The 18,401-nt window shown below is 36.9% G+C and overlaps 1 protein-coding gene across 1 annotated transcript in view; it reads left to right on the top strand.

Annotated features, from left to right (window-relative positions):
- The first annotated feature begins 827 nt into the window (after nucleotides 1-827).
- Nucleotides 828-18,401, top strand: part of ak5 (adenylate kinase 5) — a 74,333-nt gene continuing 56,759 nt past the window's right edge. The window contains exons 1-5 of the mRNA XM_065269642.2: nucleotides 828-1,210; nucleotides 2,049-2,235; nucleotides 2,575-2,742; nucleotides 3,534-3,706; nucleotides 8,126-8,239. Of these exons, the coding sequence (XP_065125714.1) occupies nucleotides 1,151-1,210; nucleotides 2,049-2,235; nucleotides 2,575-2,742; nucleotides 3,534-3,706; nucleotides 8,126-8,239 (702 nt within the window). The 5' untranslated portion in view covers nucleotides 828-1,150. The remainder of the gene's footprint in view (nucleotides 1,211-2,048; nucleotides 2,236-2,574; nucleotides 2,743-3,533; nucleotides 3,707-8,125; nucleotides 8,240-18,401) is intronic.

Here is an 18,401-nt window from a genome sequence, read left to right as displayed (position 1 = left end):
TTATTTTCCTTCATTCATCATTTGAAATATTTAAATAATTTATGTCTATGAACAATTAGTAGGCTGCATTTAAAGAGCATTACAAAAAGGATTATGGATGTAACGAAAGTGAAACAGGCTGTTTGTTTATACCCAAGACACTGTTTATTCATTACTGCCCCTACCTAATACAGTAGCAGCTGGCAAAATGTTAACAAGATGACAGATATTTGGAAATATGAAACATTTTCCTGCCTACAACCCTTGTGTGATTAACATGATAATGGATGATAGGACCAGCAGGCACATATTTTAGAAACAGATGGAAAAATGTGTGACATTGTACGTGCTAAAATGCAGAATGTAGTTATCCCAAACACATCATCATATCCTTAAAAGAGCCAGCAATTCATTATTTGCAATGGGCAGTTGTTGATTTCTCTCTGAAACATAAATAATACTGTTTTACAGATTTGCCCTAGTGATATTAATATATTATATACTAATAAATGTGTCTAATAATGGTGAGAAATTGCATATCATGTAAAATATAATGTTTTTAATTGTTTATTTATAACATGTTTCCGGTCCACCAAAATATAGCCTTAACACTAAAATATGAAATAACAATTAAGTAGTTTTGTGATTATGGAAAATAAATGACAATAAACTTTTTATTGTCTTTTATTAATAAACTTTTTTATAATGTGTTAAATGTTCTTATGAACCAAAACTATGTTGACACCAAAACTAATCCTTAAATATACATATTCATTTTTATTTATTTAAAAAAATTGCCTTGCTTTAATCTCCTGTATCATGCATTACGCGAGACGCGCATCAGCTCGCTTCAGTCGTGGGACGCGCAGCATCATTTGGTCAAATACGCGGACTTGAATCACTCCATCATTGAGCTGGCAGCATGCTGGTGTATCTTACTGTGTCGGCGTTTCTTAAAGACTGAAGTGAGAGGCTAGACTGATTCAAGCTTGCGACCAGGATGTTACGTGCACAGCGATTGACTGAGAGTGTCGCTATCTTTATCCATACAGTTTTGTAGACACTTGGAGAATGCGTTAAGATTAGAGCACAGTCGTGAACCTGCCAGTATTTTAACAGAAGAGACCTTTTATTCACACGCAACAGGGTTGACAGTTTCCTCCAAACAGATATGAACACCAACGATGCGAAGGAATACCTCTCCAGAAGAGAGATACAACAACTGTTTGAGGTGAGCGTTTGTATGGGAACTTTTGCATTGATGAACCACTTCCAAATCATAGACTTAAAAAAGACAAATATCATTAATAAGTTTCTTGTATGGAGAAATATATCATGTTAAACTGTTATTTTGCTTACAGAATGTCCTCCAATACGCGTCTACATAAAATATAAGAATCAATACAAAATACAGCGTGTTGTTTTTTCGATATTTTGCCAAGATCAAACGTTTATAATATCGTAGTGATGAATAAAGCTGTGTTTATGTTAGCCATTGAGGCTGTAAATAGAATTTCAGTATCTATGCTTTATATTTGATTGTAGACGATTATTATTGGCGTTTATTATTTATGATGATTATTTATGGGGTTTAAAGCGTGCGTGAACGTGGATCAAGATCGTGTCTGAAACTATGCGAGGTTTGCTTACTGACTGCCTGTCGTCGTTTGTTATGGTGGGCGTGTTGCAGAAGCTTTATAATGATATAGGCTATAATTATGCTATATATGAAATACAGTAGCAGAAAAAGGGAGAAAATTTGTCTGGGACGATATCTTTTATAAAGTTCCTTTGGTACAATTATGTATCTGTGAGGTACTAATATGTAGCCTATCTTTGATTTTTTCATATAATGTTATTATTAAAAGTAATGTTTTCAGCAAATATTTTGACTAACGTTTTTTAAAAACATGAGAGTCATGTACTCTTTACAATATTTTCTTAGGGAGTATTTATAATCATAGCAAAAATAAACTTCTTTATTTTAGCCTAACTTACTTTTGAGGATTTTGTTATGCATATGATGAATACCATTGATAAATACATATGAATAACTAATGTTTTTCTAGAGTCTGCTGACTGGTCTGATGTACTACCGACCAGATGATCCCATAGACTATCTAGAGATCTGTCTGAAGAAGGTGAAGGAGCTGGGTGGAACCGATAAAGTCCGATGGGACACATTCGTTGGACAGGAGAAGAAGTCTTTACCACCACTCAATGGTGGGCAATCACGTCGCTCGTTTTTCCGAAATGGTGAGTTGGGAAAATGAAGTGCTGTGATCATCCTGTGCAATAGAAATTAATGGATCAAGTTGATGTTTTTTACACCACAAGATAATCGTTTACCATTGTAATCTTGTTAGACCATGACAGTATCAGTTGGGGCTTTCCTGGCTTTTTTTGTGGCTAACGTTTTGCAATGGTCACCATTTGCAGTGTTTTCAGCAAATAATGACAGATTTTTAGTTTTGCTTCAACTACTCCTTTCCATTGATATCTTGTGAAATATGGTGAAAAGATTTTCTTGACAGCTGTATGAGGACCAGGTCCGTTCATCATGACTAACTCAAGTATTTGCATTCATTTATGCAGTTCTCCCAGACAGCCCCAACTTCCCCTATCGGAGGTACGAGCGCCTGCCACCCATTAACCAGTTCTCCATTGAGAGCGACTCAGACCTGTCTGAGACAGCAGAGCTCATAGAAGAATATGAAGTGTTTGATCCCTCTAGACCCAGACCCAAAGTCATCCTGATCATAGGTAAGCCTTTTATAACATGCAGATGTCATCACAGATGTAATTTTCAGGTTATAGCCTACTGTAGGTGATGTTTACACCAGGCATTAATGAGTTATCTGATATAGTGGTATTGGTACCTGCCAAAACATGCTACATTTGTGGCCAAAATTAAAATTAAGTAGGCTTTCTATGCTTTAGCAATGTTCAGTGATCATTTGTGATCAAATCACTCAATACAGATGTTAAAGCTGTAAACAGGATCATGGCGTTGTAGGGATTTGAATAGCATTTCCATCCTGTCTTATCAGACTTCCTTTAACAGAGTCTATTTGTCTGTAGGTTAAATATAATGATTTAATTTTTTTGATTGATTATATTAATTAAGGAAGAAGGTTTTCAGTACCAAATGTAACCTAAGGAAATGAACGTGCATGTTGCATCAATAACATAGGGTAATTGAATTCCCCATCTCTGATTTGCATTTGATTTGGCTTATAAAGTAGTTTTTACTGTTTAAAGTAGTGATTAATGGACTATATAATGTTATGTCGATGTATTAATATCTGAAATGTATTAAAATACAATTTAACTAGTTTGATGACATATCTTAAAATACATCAGTGCCATTTAAGGCATGTTTGTTAAAACTAGTTATATTTCCTTATTTAACTGTGACCTAGTCCTGGCTTAAGATAATCCTTGTCTGGGAAACCACCCCCATAGTGTTTAGTGTAAAGTTTAGGTCAACTATTCCTAAATTCGATGGCTTTGACAACTCAGGTTCATACTTCATTTACCTTCATCATTAACAGGTGGTCCAGGCAGTGGTAAAGGAACACAGTGTCTGAAGATCGCCAAACGCTATGGCTTTGAATACGTGTCGGTGGGAGAGCTTCTCAGGAAGAAGATGATCCATAATGCCACCAGCAATAGGAAGTGGAGTCTGATTGCCAGGATCATCACCAATGGGGAATTGGCACCACAGGTATCTAGCATTCAGTTTAAGGTTCAATCTTTAGCATGCATGTACCTAAACATCTCAATAGACAGTATGTTGGATTAATTTCATATATTTATTTTTAAAATATGAAATTTTGTCAATTGTCAGTAGTTGCCTTAACGTGTTGCCTTAAAGGCGGGGTCCATGATCTCTGAAAGCCAATGTTGACATTTCAAATTACCTAAACAAATACGCCCCTACCTCAATAGAATCTGGACTAGGGATGCACCGAATCCAGGATTCGGATTCGGATTCGGCCGAATACTGGGCTTTTTGACGGGGTTCGGATTCGGCCGAATACTAGATTTTTTTTCCACCGAACCGAACCCTAGGCTTGCGCTACGCTGGTCGACGTAACGCGGCCGTTGATTACACACATCGGGTGCTGACGTGGAGATGAGCTTTTTCTTTCGGTGAGCCTTAGGGGCTGGACACACCAAAACTTTTAAACACAGCTGAAAACGCCTTGAGGACACCAAATTCCAGCTGTTTTTCAGCCGAGCGCTTGGTAGCTGTGATGCTTCAGCTGTGAGCCGGTTGGTTGCTGTGGTAATCTCCCTCCCCTCCTCCACTGTAATTGGACGCCGTGTGAAACCTGACATTGACGAGCGGAGCTTCTCACTCAAAGTTAAATATAGTTTTCAGCGCGGAGCTGCTTGCTTATTGTAAAAACGAGCGTGTCGCAACGCATCGCTTTCATTATGCATAGGCTTATGGTAATTGTCAAAATAGTTTTTCAAACTTGTCATCCTGGCATAATGTACAGTTAAAATTAAATAAAATGAAAAATACACTGCTGTGGACGTTGTTTACTTCATTAATGTGTTTTACTGTGTTAATGGAATAAGGATGCGAGTAGGATTCGGTATTCGGTTTCGGATTCGGCCGAATCTTAAACGGTGGATTCGGGATTTGGCCGAAACTAAAAAATCTGGATTCGGTGCATCCCTAATCTGGACCTTCTGTTGATAGACCCTCCCCACACATACGCAACCCAGGCAATGATGTCGTTTAGTAGACATGTACCTTACTGCTGATTGGCTACAAGTGTGTTTGGTAGTCGGCCTGACTCCCTCTTCCAAAGCGTTTTTCAGATATCGTGCACTCCCCCTTTAAGTCTGAACATGTACTGTACAGTATGTAAACTCGCGTAGGCAAAACTGAGCAAACAACAGATCAGTATTTCAATTATAAGAGCCATGTATAATATTTTACACAAACACATTGCCTATAGCTGTATATGTTGAACTTTCGCGTGGATGTTAATGCAGTTTTAGATAGTTAATTATTTAAATATTTATCCTTTTGTCACTTCCATCAAAAATGACTAATATTTGCTATCACAAATGTAAGTTTCTCCATGTGAACAGAGTGGTAACGTTCACACGAAAGACTAACATTTTCTTATTGTTGTGAACAGGTCCAGAAATAGCTCTTTGCTCATTTTACTAAAGAGACAAGCTTGGTTTGGAATTTTTTCTAGTCTGTTTCCAGACTAAATAATAATTAAAGCTCCTGAATTCCCTGCCGAGAACAATGTACTTACACTCCCCTTCCTGCATATTAGAGTAGCTTTCCATTGGAAAGCAGAGCGCAGAAGCGTTAGTCTGAAAATGAGGACACCATAGTTTAGGGAGGAGATCTTAAAGAGAAGCAGAAGATAAGATTCCCTGCTGTTGATTATTCCTTTAAGCACTTCTAAAATGCATAAGTTTTGAAAGGAGGCCGCCTATCTGCAGGGGATACTGTAAAATACCTAAAGAGAACATTTGTGCTAAGAAGTCACAGTATTGTAAAAATACCAGTACAAATCAGGCTTACCCATTTATATAAAGGGGTCATACTTTGAGAAAAACAATGTTCCTTGGTTTTTGAAACAGAACCATTCAATGTGCAATAAATATAGTCCAAAAAATAATAAAAATACATTTATTGAAACTAAACTGCATTAAAGGAAAACACCACCGTTTTTCAATATTTTACTGTGTTCTTACCTCAGCTTAGACAAATTAATACATACCTATCTTTTTTCAATGCGTGCACTTGATTTTTGCACAGCGCGTTGTGAATGTGTTAGCATTTAGCCTAGCCCCATTCATTCCTTAGGATCCAAACAGAGATGAATTTAAAAGCCACCAAACACTTCCATGTCTTCCCTATTTGAAGTTACATGAGTTCACTGTAAAAAAATATTGAATCAACTCGGATTTACAAGTCATTTCAACTTACTATTATTTATCTTGACTAGAAATGAGTTGTTATAACTACAGGTGAGTTGTTATAACTTATAAAATTAAGTTGACTTTTCTCAACTATATTTTATCAGTTGTGACAACTCATCTCTGTTGACATGACTTGTAACTCTGTTAAATTAACAAAAATTTTAAGGCAGCAAAGTATTTTTACAGTGTTGTTACACAAGTAAGTATGGTAACACAAAATAAAACGTGGCGATTTTTAAGTGGGTAAAAAAAACTCTGGCGCAGAAATTAATAGGTAAAGTTTATGTAAGAACATAGTAAAATATTGAACAAAGGTAATTTTTCCTTTAAAGGTATACCGTATAATTCACCCAAAAATGAAAATTTTGTTATCATTTACTCACTCTTATGTTGTCACAAACCTGTATAAATAGTTTTATTTTTATGAACATGCAGGAAGATATTTTGAGGAATGTTTTAAATCAAACCGATCATGAGCCCAATTTACTTCCATAGTATTATTTTTCTATATAATTAGTCAATATAAGTTTATTAGTTTAATATAAGTCAATGGGGCTGATGATCAGTTTCGTTTCAAACATTTCTCAAAATATCTTCTGTTGTGGTCATCAGAACAAAGAAATGTATGCAGGTTTGTAACAACATGTGAGTAAATAATAACAGAATTTTTATTTTTTGGGTAAACTATCCCTTTAATAAGATAAACACAACAAAACATAAAAATGACTGACCATCGTCTATTGCCATATAATGGTTTTGGCTGTTTTAAGCTACCATATACTGTAGCTACCAAGCTAATTTTATCATCATCTAGATCTAATGGCATACCAGATCAAATATCTAATTAGTGCGACTGTGACTATGGTATCTAGATGTAATGCAAGGCGATGTTTGAACATTTGAAGTTATGCATACACTCTAAAAACAAACGGTGCTATATAGCAGTGTTTCCCAAACTTTTTAAGCGTGCGGCCCCCCTTGTGTACAGTGCATTCCTTCGCGGCCCCCCAAAGAAAATTTGTGACAAAAAACTCAACATTTTAATAAAAAAACATTAAATTATACAAAAAGTAGTGCTTTTGGTTAGTAGCCTTATTTTGTTAGGTTTAATTACACAGAATTCATGATAAATAAATGTATTTCATAAAATGTCATAAAACTGGGGCCACCCTGGCACCATCTCGCGGCCCGGCCCCCAGTTTGAAAACCACTGCTATATAGCACCAAAAGTGGCTCTTTGCTCGTAATCATAGAAGAACCATTTTTAGTGCTATATAGCACCGGTGAAGCACCAGTGAAGCACCAGTGTAGAACCATTTAGTGCTATGTAGAACCATATGTGGTGCTATAGTGGAGCTATATGGCCCCTATATGGTTCTACATAGCACTATATGGTTCTACACTGGTGCTTCACTGGTGCTTCACCGGTGCTATATGGCACTAAAAATAGTTCTTCTATGATTATGAGCAAATAACCACTTTTGGTGCTATATAGCATCGTTTGTTTTTAGAGTGTATGGAACATAATAGTGTTGTGTGGCTGGAAAGAGAGACTTCATAAATCATAAACATGTCCACTGCACTTCAACATTGCCTGGATCGCTTCAGCTAGCATTAAACATGGTAAAAATAGCATTCGGTTGCACAAATTACATTCCAAAGCGACAAATGATGACTGATGTAAGAGTTATTTTTAGAGCGGTCTTGTTGTACTGTCTGTCGAAAAAGATGCCATCCACATCATTAGATTTGCTACGCTTGAACATTTTCCACCTCCAGCGTTTGGGAATATTAAAATACTCATCATTTGCACTAAAATTGCTTAAAATCTGTGTTTGATAATATTATTTTTATGCAACACTGATGAACATCAGTTCTATACATAAGGAAATTAAGGATGTGTTTAAATTTCTCCTCTGCATTATTGAATGATTGTCCCTAAAGCTCATATAATCGGAGACATCACGCCCCTGCATTTCATCCAAACTTATTAAGTGTGCTGTTTAGGCAGGCCAGATTACAAAGCACATTTATATGGCAGATGCTCAATCTATGGGAAACAAACTAAGTGAAAAAAGGTTTGTATTTAGAAGGGTGCTCATTTAACTGCTATTAAAGTAATCTGAATATGATTCGTATGTAATGAGTGTATAATTTTCACATATTAATTCATCCCCATTAGGAAACAACCATCACTGAAATCAAGCAGAAGATCATGAAGATTCCAGACGCCAGTGGTATAGTGATAGACGGCTTTCCTCGAGATGTGGGACAAGCACTTTCTTTTGAGGACCAGGTGAGTGTTTTTATTCTTACTGTTGCTATGGTGAACGCTACCATTATTATGCCTCATATTGCTCATAAGCTCGGCGATTTAAACAAACCCCTGACCCTAAGTAGTATGATTTAACTTTAGTCAGATTTGGGGTGGCATCCACCAAGCAATTGCTCAGAACCCAGCAGTTGCCCAAACCACATACACAAGTACACAATAACAAGTATACAGTAACAATGCCCTGAGAACAAGCACGCATCTACATGGCCACATACTGGGTAACACAAATAAAACCATCTCTTATAAATCATGTTTCATTCGGTCCGTGATAGTTCCTGTCAGTTCTGTCCAGACTGTGTTCACAGAGGCGTTAGTTAACAAGTGAATGTAAGTACGTTTAAAAGCAAGTCAGGACTGAAGACCCAATATAAAATGTCAAAATTGGCATGGCTAATGGAGGAGATTGTCATGGGTGAGTGGGTAATTACGTAAGTGGATAATACAGTTGTGAAGGCAGGGCTGTTGATATTGTGTTTACACTGCCAAAGTGTTCATCAGCTTGTAAAGGGATTAAAAGGGGAGTTGGGGGAGGTGCACGGAAAAGTGCTTGATGGACTTGTGTGGTGTGCTTTAATGGGAAGTAACCACAGAATAGCCTTCATAAATATTTCTGTTTTGACAATACAAGAAGACTATTCTGGCAACCTGTGATGGGAGAGTTTAGGTTGGGAACAAAGATTGCTGATTCACACCTGCGGCCTCACATAAAAAGTCAAACTAATACGTGAAACTCTTCATTTGCATTGATTTTAACTGGAAACTCTTTAGAGCCTTAATGTGAATCTCTGACAGGTGTATATTAATGTGAAATATGAGCTAATGTCAAGAGGAAATCATTTAACGGTTTTCACTTGCTAGTTTTAATGGCCATTCATTTGCGAATGATAGCCTTAGGCTTTCATGTCTCATCATGACCAATTTGCTGTCTCCCACAAGCCTTTCTTTTTCTTGTTACACAGCAGGCTAAGGAAATCATTAGTATGTTTATTATACTCCTAACTCAAACCGGGCGGCTTTACAGTCCATTGCCCCCAAATGCACCGGCTACCTGTCTCAAATGAACTTCTTTAATACGCAAACATAAAATCGCTAGTCAGGATTGTAAAATGGTGAAAGTGACCGACTGAAAATGTCACATTCTGCTAATTCCAGCCTGAAGATTAACACAACATCTGTGTACACAAGCGGTAAAATATACAGAGTTGCAAGAAGCAGATACGCCTCCATGTCTCCGCAGCTGTGTCTGTCCCACCTTTGCACTTCTTTTGCGCCTCCTATTTCACACCAATTATCTAAGAGATGCTTTAATGTAGGCCGACAGCTGTGATGAAAACACTTGTTGCGGCCAAAAACCAAATCATAACACTGTGTTCCTGAGCGACACTTAAAAAGTGCATGTCTGTCACATTATCAACATTTACCGCATTACAACGACTTCGCTTCAGGCCGTTGCCCCATTAGCCAGCTGCCTTCAAGGATTAAATACCTTGTCAAAAATGATTCCTTGCTTAATTCTTTATTTTTGTTGTTTGTAACCGCTACTGACGATGAATAACTTTAATTCTGGTGTTTTTTAATTTATGTGTCATACTTAATAGATAACCACATACTGTATCAAAACAAGTCGCATCTGCAAACAAGCACGTTTTTAACCCTCATAAGCCTCTATCTATTTTCCTGTATCATTAGAGTTCCTTGGGGGTAAAAATGACCCCAGAAATTAAAAAAGTGATTACAAAAAATATATACATATTTAATGATACAAATAATATATCATTATTTGTTTACTTCCCATCTATACATTAATGCTGTGTTTTGGGGGATATGAAGTACTTTTATACTTGTTTACCACTCAATTCCTCAACTACCGTTAGCTTGCAAATTCACATAAATTATGACATAAATTTGATCTAAATTATTTTTAGATATTAATCTAGATGTTATGTGTTGAATTCGGCTATAAGGTGTTTAGAAAAAAAATAATTACAGTTTAGGAAATAAATCATTTTGACCAGAGCCCATAGAGACCCATTAATTTCACTGGATGTGGCCAACTGCTCAAATCACTACTTTAGTGATACATTTTGTAAATTTGTGTATATATAAACATTACAAAGGACATTTAAAATAAATATAATTTTAAAAAGTAGATTTTTTTGTAGTTTTTGATGCATTTTGAAATGTCTGAGCTCTTTATTCAAATAAATATAATAATCTGAAGTCATCTGAATCTTCACCAGTCACTGTGGGTACTGTCCGAGATCCCTGAAGTATTGAAGTTTCACTTTATTTTAATTATACTATATCCACTGTTTTCCTGACATGGCACAAAGCTTCAAGAAAGCATGGAAAATTGTAAATTGAGGGTGTAAGTTAGTTCAGATCTAATGAAACCTAATAAAATGATGCCAGATTAAAGTACCAACAAATTAACAATACAGATGATTATGATTAACAGTAGACTCGTGAAAGGGGTATGAAAGGTTTGAAAAGGCACTAGACTGTGTTTGGTGACCAGGCAACCAATAACAATGCCACCATTGCTAACCTCACTTACTGAATTAGCTTTGGCTCTCACAGAATAGCGGTGAGCACCATTTAAGGGATTTAAAACCCAATTATGAATTGCACACAAAAAGAGGATCAGACCACAGCTTTAAAGGAAAACACCACCGTTTTTCAATATTTTACTATGTTCTTACCTCAACTTTGACGAATTATTACATACTTATTATCTTTTTTCAATGTGTGCGCTTTTAATCTTTGTACAGCACGTCGTGAATGTGTGTGCATTTAGCCTAGACCCATTCATTCCTATGGCTCCAAACAGGGATGAATTTAGGATCCACCAAACACTTCCATGTTTTCCCTATTTAAAGACTGTTACCATGAGTAGTTACATGAGTAAGTATGGTGGCACAAAAGAATACTTTTGTTTGGAGCCATAGAAATGAATGTGGCTAACACATGGGAAAGCTAACACATTCAAGAAGCGCTGTACAAAGATTAAAAGTGCACGCATTGAATAAGATAAATATGTATTACTGTAATTCATCTAAGTTGAGGTAAGAACATAGTAAAATATTGAATAACAGTGGTGTTTAACAGCGATCATCACGGGATCCTAAAATACCTCCAATGTGAGCACACTGCCCCTCAGACTGTTCAAATGTCAACCAAATATTATTTTAGAAAGTCAAAGGTGGTGAATGTCTGACTTGGTGAAAAACCGATATACTGTAGTATTGTAACACAACTATTGTAACCACCAGTACTGCCCAGTCGACTCCACACGGGATTTAAACCGTCAGCCAAGCCAATATGAAAGCCATTAGTGTGTCCCTAGAGATCAGGGAATGAGTTTTATATAACAAACGTGTACCAGCTAGTGTCTGTTACAATTATTCTCTCAAGTCACCGTAGCCAACCAAGCCAGCAGCATGGGAGTCTGAACACTAACAAGGATGTTAAAAACGAAGGTCGGTGACCGAGTAACTTACAGTAATTATTTTGGTAAGACTTTGTTGTTGTTGTTAGTGGCATTTACTGTCAAATTAATTAAAGTGTGCTCATGATGAGCTTTTTCTAGTTAGTACTAAAGGGATTTCGCTAATGTAGGTTACTGAGCCTGAGGTTGTTGTCTGAGTGCAGTTGGCACGGAGCACAGTGGTTTGACTGAGGGGAATGCAGAGGGTAATGCTTTAAAACTACGCCATTATCTGACATGACTTACATGGCTTACTCAGGGATAGTTTACTGGCCCTTTTAATGAGTTAAAAAATTCATGGTTTACTTACAATCATGTCATTCCATAGCTGTTTGCTGTATCTGTAAATCTCAGTTCATTCTTTCTAGGGGCTGCCAAGCTCTTAAAAGGACACAGGTAGTAGCAGGCAGTAATTAATAATAATAGAAAAATCAATTTTTGGGTGCAACAGAACATATAATAAAAAAGAATTTACAGAAGTAATATACAGTAGTAATGGGCTAAAAAACACAGAAACAAAACTATTCATTGATTTTGCCAGTGAGAACACAGAGGACCGGAGTGTTTCTCAAAGGGCTGTGATTATACCCCTGTAGATTGCAAGTCTGTCTCATGCAGTTCACATTGAGAGGCATTTCTGATAGTGGCTCTCCTGAGGAGTAATTCCTTTTAACAATAGATCACATGTGGAGACTAAAAAAGGACATGGATGTTCATTATATTGCAGTTGTGTTCACATAAATATAGTTTCATCTGACATTGCGTGTGTAAACTACTTTTCCATTTATTTTTTAAATTTGCGGTTTTAAAATGTTAAAGGGAATTTGTATTATTACCCTTAGAATAACCCATATTAATTTGAGGTATTTTGCAGGTACACCAACAATGAATTCAAATTTTCTGTTCCCTGGATTATATATATATATATATATATATATATATATATATATCATATTTTATATTAAATACAGTGTCAGTCTAAAAGTTTAGGATACATAATTTTTTATAAATTTTTTACATTTTATAAAATAATAGTATCAAATTTTATAGAATTACATAAAATAATAGCAAACTGTGAAATATATTTCTATAATATATACAGGGCTCGCACAATTAAAAAATTCCTGGTAGCCCCTCAGGCAGGCACTCTTAATTTTTTAGTAGCCTGAAATGAATGCCAGTAGCCCGAATAAAAAAAGACATACTTTTAATGTAGAATATTGAGACAAAACCTCTATCAAATCACAAATAACATAAAATAATCAAATTACAACCACTCGACGTTGAGGGCATAGCACAGTTTTGTCCCTAAATTAGTTTTCACCATGGGCCAAATTTTGCCAATACAAAGCTTATAGGGCCACTGAACACAATGGGCCCTATTTTAACGATCTAAGCGCATTGTCTAAAGCGCACAGCGCAACGTCTAAATGGGCGTGTCCGAATGCACTTTTGCTAATTCAACGACGGGAAAAATGGTTTGTGCGCCGAGCGCATGGTCGAAAAGCAGCCCAGTCTCACGAAATTTCGTTATATAGTCACGTATTTTTTTGATTCTTTTTTCGTGCTATTATCACGAAATTTCGTGTTTTTTCGTGATCGTATAACGAATTCCTGTTTTCGTGTGATTATCACGTATTGGTTACTCAACTGTTTTGTCCTATTTTCTTACCATTGTCGCTTCGGTTTAGGGTTAGATTTACATAAAATGACATCCCTAACCAAACCCAACTCTAACCCCAACGACAGGCGACATATAAAAAAATAAATCAGAATAAATAGGATAAACCAATATATAAAGTGACATTCTAATGCAAGCACCAAATCTAACCCTAAACCGAAGCGACAATGGTTTAAAAATAGGAAAAAGCAGTTGAGTAACCAATACGTGATAATCACACGAAAACAGGAATTCGTTATACGATCACGAAAAAACACGAAATTTCGTGATAATAGCACGAAAAAAGAATCAAAAAAATACGTGACTATATCACGAAACTTTGTGAGACTGGGTAGCGAAAAGGGTAGGTCCTATTGTAATGGGAGTATTTTGGGCGTAACGTGGAGTAAACCAATGAGAGACTCAGCTCTCATCCCCTTTAAAAGCCAGTTGCGCTGGCGCTATGTGTAATCCCTATTTAGATGACGGACTTTGTAAACTGAAAAACTAAGCGGAGGAAGAAGATCTCCAGTTTAAGATTAATGTTAAATAATTGTGTTGTTTTTCACTTGTATTGAAATTCTTATTTTTTATTAAAACCTTTATGGAAGTAAAAAGCAGGCTTGTAATTGCTTTAAAGGTCACATATTTTTAGGCTTTCTAGAGTTTTATTTTAGGTTATGATGTCCTTAAGAATATATATTTGCTGTTTAAGTACCAAAAACAATCTCTATATATTTTTTACAGCTCCTCTTTCAGGAGCTCTGCTAAAAACAGGTCGTTTTGGCATGTAATAGTAATATTCATGAGCCTCTCTTCTGATAGGCCTGTTATTTTATGAGTGAAATACGCAGTTCAAATAAAGTTACCCATGGAATTACACTAAGTGTTAGTTTCTGGATACTAAATGTTAGTTTAGTAAACCAATAGACACAGAGACTAAGAGATTTTAACCTTACCATGTTTAACTCAATAAACAAACAGACACCAAAAGGGCTTGTGTCTGTAACTTAAGAATACAAACAACGTCTGATTTCCAACAGATATTCTATCAAAACCGGTGGCTACCAAAAACTTTAACGTTACAAAACAACACTTTAGCATCTAGTTAGCAAACACGTTAGCATTGCATAATTGTTTACAATATATCATTTCAGTTTTCTCTGGCTCCATAATGTAATTTAAAAGTTAGGACTGCTGATAATTCGCATGCGATTGTCTCGTGCATCCCTTCAGTAAAGCCGGTTCATTGATTAGTAGTAAATCACCATCAGCTGCTTTCAGAAGCGGCAACCGGCAGCCGGTTTTGAGAGCAGGTGATGCCGCTTTACTAACGACGAGATTCGCGTGACAATCGCGTGCAAGTTATCGTGCAGCCCTGCTTAATATATGTTTACTTACGGGTTGTGGATTTAAGGTCGGATCCAACAAAGGACTGCAACATCTTTGATGAGTAGATTCCTGGACAAACCAGCACTGAACTGCCACACCGAAGCAGTCACTTGTGAAATGTTTAGATCAGACGGCTAAAGTTGAACTAATTATTGAGGAATTTCTAATTAAATGAATATTAGCCATTGTTCTCGTATATTAATGTTTTCAGAAGCCTTTGCAATGATTTAGTTTCCTGACATCCATCAATTGAACAGCATTTTCTCACGGCTGTGATGGAGTTTGTTTAGCAACAAGGGGGTGGGGCAGTGGATGGTGGACAGTGCTCGGGGTGGAGACTGAAGGCGGCGACTGTCTCGCGGTGACGTAGCAAATTCACGGAAGTACAAACGAACTGTTTTAACTCACAGCTACTTCAAGCAGGCTGTGTGAATTTGACTCTTAAATGACTGTTTTGAAACTTATATGGTACTTACATAGCCCCTAGACCTCAGTTATCATGAAAAAAGCCACAAAATTTCACTTTTGACCATATGTGACCTTTAAATGTATGGCTATCCAATATCATCAAAACATAATTTACAAGTATGTAAGATAAGGTTTGTACTCTAAAAATACTTCATTTGTTACAAACAGGAGATAAAGAATTTACAAACGGCTCTCCTCACGTTTCAGCACTTTGGACAGCGTTTTTTTAGCAAAGAGTTTTTTTAAGCATAACTTAAAAATGTTTCTCATCTCACCATATCCGCAGGTACAGAGTCATCCATAAATCCGTGAGGTACTGTAGCATTTTAAAAAAAAAACATTTAAAAACAGATGCATTTGTTTAAAGCAAAGCATTTACTTACTTACCAGGCTGCAGGTGAAGCAGCTCTTTGCGCCTTCTAACGTCTCATAATTAGTCCTCATTTATGTCCAAGAGACTCAATAATAATCTTTTACATTCAATCCTTTAATCTTTCATATTTAAAAGCGTTTTTGTGCTGCTGCGCATTCATCTATGTGTAAAGCAAACCCGCGTTGTCGTCCCGTTTAGGCGCATATTACTAATGCGCTCTTTAAATAACAAAAAAACACATTTAGTTGCCTCAAAATAGCAACGTGCCAACAATGCGCCTGAACACACCTCGTTTTCAGACCAGAACGCCCATGGGCGCAAAAGGGGGCGCAAATGCATTTGCTATTTAAACAACGCGGCGCTAAACGTGAAAATTAGGGTGGAAACTAGCGAAAAACACTTGCGTCGCGCATTGCGCTGCATTGCGCCGGGTGTAAGATAGAGCCCAATGTTTGCTCTGCTATTCTTGTTTTTTTTTTTTTTTTGATGCTGTTGTTTTTTTAACAAACAAAAAAATTATTTCCATGCAAGCCAACTGTTCCTGCTCATCTCCACACTGGATATACTTACCATTTAATAAGGGTTCATTGGGTCACAAAAGTCACAGTTTGGATCATATAAGGGCTACTGTTGCTTTTAGAGCAAGTTCTGCATGGAGTCACTGGCTGCATCCGAAACCGCATACTGTATAGTAGGTACTGAATTAGATGAAGTACCTACTTACTTGCCGTTAAAACAGAATGTACTGTATAGTATGAATCCTGGTAGTATGAATGAGATTCGGACGTCGTCATCACGTCTTGTCATTTCAGCGCGAAAACAGCCGCATGCCTCTTCTTCTTCGTTGGATAACTCCTCTCCCGGGGCATCATGGGATAGTGAAGTGTCCATCGTATGCACACTGCAAAATCTAACCGGAAGTAGTAGGTCATCCGGGTACTTTTCGCATACTGTTTTTCGAATACTACACTGTAAAAATACTTTGCTGCCTTAAAATTTTTTGTTAAATCAACTCAGATTTACAAGTCATGTCAACAGAGATGAGTTGTCACAACTTACAAAATATAGTTGAGAAAAGTCAACTTAATTTTATAAGTTATAACAACTAACCTGTAGTTATAACAACTCATCTCTAGTCGAGATAAATAATAGTAAGTTGAAATAACTTGTAAATCAGAGTTGATTTAACAAAAAATTTTAAGGCAGCAAAGTATTTTTTACAGTGTATGTATTCGGACATACTACTCGCCTCGCCTACTGCTTTTCGCGTACTATATAGTATGAAGTAGGCGGTTTCGGACGCAGCAACTTACCTTAGCCAATTCTCTTAACTGCACTCGCAATTTATATCACCTTAAAGTTTGCTGTGTGAGATTTCATTTTTTGTGTGAGGATAGTAATGACTGACAGGACGACTTTGGAGGAAATTCTGCACAACAGAAATGTGCTCTTGGTATTTTATCAACAAGCCTGTTGAGATATCACCCACAGGTGTTTTTAAACCATACTAAAGTTGAAATCTATTGTGGGCTTTTATTAACACACTTTAACACAAACAGACAGATAAACATAAATAAAGTATTCAAATGTTGACAACTGTTCTCAGTGGTTTGACATATGGCAAACTTTTCAGCATGTTTATTAATTGTTCATCTCTGAAAGCAGTTTTAATATTTCATTGGATGTGGATAATATGTTACGGTGTGTTGTTTGCACAATACAATTTTATAAAATTTTAACTTCGATGAATATACATGATAAATACCCATTAGTTTTACGGAGCATGTTGCCAGCACCGCCCTTTCTTAGGAAAATCAGACCTTTTCTATCTGAGCATGCTACACAAGTCCTAGTCCAGGCTCTTGGCTCCTGTCCAAACTGGACTATTGCAATGCGTTACTGGCCGGACTCCAAGCCTGTACAACCAAACCCCTACAGATGATCTAGAATGCTGAAGCAAGAGTGGTCTTCAATGAACCAAAGAGGGCGTCACTTCTCTTTTTGTCAGGTTACACTGGCTTCCTATAGCAGCTCGCATCAAATTCAAAGCTCTGCTCCTGGCCTTTAAAACCACCACTGGGTCAGCACCCCCTTACCTTCAATGGCTTATACAGACTTACGTACCCTCTAGATCCCTGCGCTCTGCCACAGAACAACGGCTTGTGGTGCCATCCCAAAAATGGAAAAAATTCACTATCGCATACCTTCTCTGTTTCTGTTCCTCATCTGTGCAGTGATCTGCCGGTTGAGACAAGATCTGCTGACTCTGTAGCAGTCTTTAACTCTTTCCCCACCAGCGTTGTTTTTAAAAAAGTTTTTAAAAAAGTTGCCAGCCAGCGGCAGAGTTTTTCATGATTTTCACAGAAGTTTAATGCCTTCCAGAAAATGTTCTTCTTCAAATATATAAACATACAATGTTACCAAATGAAAGAACAGACCCTCTGCTTTCAAACAAAAAAAATAACGTTTCATCCTACCTTCAGTGGTTCTTGTGTAATCAGCTTTTGAATATGGGTAGGTTTCTGCAAAACCACCACATTTTGAGCAAAAAGCAGAGATAAATCAATTTTTGTGACAGACTTTTCATAGAGATCCCATTCAGAGCGATCTTTTAAACAGACACGGAAATGCAGCAGCTTGCCATAGAGCTTGCCATATATTCCGTTTTAAAAAGTCGCGGAAGGGCGCCACCTAGTGTATAATAGCGGTATTGCGGAAAGACGGAAATACTCGTCATTGTCGG

Source organism: Paramisgurnus dabryanus, chromosome 6, assembly GCF_030506205.2.
Source record: "Paramisgurnus dabryanus chromosome 6, PD_genome_1.1, whole genome shotgun sequence".
In the NCBI taxonomy this organism is placed as follows: Eukaryota; Metazoa; Chordata; class Actinopteri; order Cypriniformes; family Cobitidae; genus Paramisgurnus; species Paramisgurnus dabryanus.
The sequence above is the reverse complement of the archived record's forward strand: the minus strand, read 5'-3'. Positions and strand labels throughout refer to the sequence as shown.